The sequence below is a fragment of the Mus pahari genome, chromosome 14, assembly GCF_900095145.1.
Source record: "Mus pahari chromosome 14, PAHARI_EIJ_v1.1, whole genome shotgun sequence".
Taxonomy (NCBI): domain Eukaryota; kingdom Metazoa; phylum Chordata; class Mammalia; order Rodentia; family Muridae; genus Mus; species Mus pahari.
The window spans coordinates 45,777,325-45,778,909 of NC_034603.1; the positions used below are offsets into that span (position 1 = coordinate 45,777,325).

Below are 1,585 nucleotides of genomic sequence, written 5' to 3' on the forward strand. Positions count from 1 at the left end.
CTGAGTTCGAGGCCAGCCTGGTCTACAGAGTGAGTTCCAGGACAGCCAGGGCTATACAGAGAAACCCTGTCTCAAAAAACAAAACAAAACAAAACAAAACAAAGCAAAAAACCAGAAAGCCTGACATGATGCTTTATATCTATAACTCATCCTTCAGGAGGCTAAGGCAAGAAGATCATTGAGAGTTCAAGGCCAGCCTGGACTTTTCAGGTTCATATTTCCAAGACAGTCCCACTCAGTGAGCAGGTAAAGGTGCTTGCCGCCAAGCCTGATAGCCTGAGTTAGATCCCCAGAGCCCACCCCTGTGGTGGGAGAAATCAACTAACCTCTACAGACTTTCCTCTGACTTCCACACACAGGCTGTGGCACACATTCGTGCACACACAACTAAATGTAATTTAAACAAAAATTTTAATATGTGAAATGGGCCAAAGTTGTTATTAGGGCATGGAGGGCTGATAGCCCCAAGGACTGACTGACCAACAGTGGTTTCCTTTGCTTCCCAGGGGGCTGTTGTGGTTCTGACTACAAACAGTATGTGTTTGGCGGCTGGGCGTGGGCCTGGTGGTGTATCTCGGACACTCAGAGGTAAGGGTCTAGGGGCTTTGGAATCTTTCATCCCGGTGGGCAGGAAAGAGGGGTTTCCAATGGGCCCATTCCCTTCACCACATAGTCAGACTGAGCATCTCCCATCCCCCATCCCACCCTCCATCTGGCAGGAGAAGGCCCCCATGAGGAGAAATAGAAACAGAAAGGGGTTGCTTAGGGATGCAGGGAGCACACACCAGGAAGGTCTGTCCTGTGGGTCTGTCTTAGTTGGGTTTTGTGTTAATAATAAAACACCATGACCAAAAGCAACTTAGAAAGGATGGGAAGTCTTTTTGCTTACAACTCTCAGGTCATACTCCATCATTGAAGATATCAGGGCAGGAACCTGAAGGCAGGAACTGATGCAGAGCTGGACCCTCCCATGTAAATCAGTCTATGAGAGCATTTTCTCAATTTCCAGATACATCTAGGTTTGTGTCAGGTTGACAAAAAACAACCAACGAAGCTCCTCCTTCCTCACCCCTCCCCCAAGCCCCTCATTACTGAGTGTTCTTTCCAATTGGAAGTGGTCCTGCTTCTGTCCCAAAGACTGCAGAGCCATACCCAGGTGGAGTCTTCTGTTCTATATTCTAGCTCAGTTCCTCAGGAAGTCTTCCCAGGCTTATGTCTGCAGTCCCAGCATTCAGGAGGGCTGAGGTGGAGGGTTGTTGTAAACAAAACACCAGGCTAAGCTACATGGCTCCAGTCCTGGCTGGCACACATAGAAAGACCCTGATGCAAAACATCTTAATTATTCCAGACTTGCTGGCATATGCTTGTAATCCTAAGCACTTGGAAAGCCAAAGCAGGAGAATCAGGAGTTCAAGGCCAGCCTCAGCTAGTTTGAGACCAACCTGACCCTATCGAAAAAAATGCACACATAAAAGTCTTAATTGTCTCACACCTTTAATCCCAGCACTCGGGAGGCAGAGGCAGGCAGATTTCTGAGTTCGAGGCCAGCCTGGTCTACAAAGTGAGTTCCAAGACAGCCAGGGCT

At 48.3% G+C, this 1,585-nt stretch overlaps 1 protein-coding gene across 3 annotated transcripts in view; it reads left to right on the forward strand.

The window, feature by feature from the left end:
- Nucleotides 1-1,585, forward strand: part of Flot2 (flotillin 2) — a 26,283-nt gene that overhangs the window by 13,919 nt on the left and 10,779 nt on the right. For all 3 annotated transcript variants that reach the window (XM_029546324.1, XM_021211522.2, XM_021211523.2), the window contains exon 2: nucleotides 507-588. In XM_029546324.1, the coding sequence (XP_029402184.1) occupies nucleotides 507-588 (82 nt within the window). The remainder of the gene's footprint in view (nucleotides 1-506; nucleotides 589-1,585) is intronic.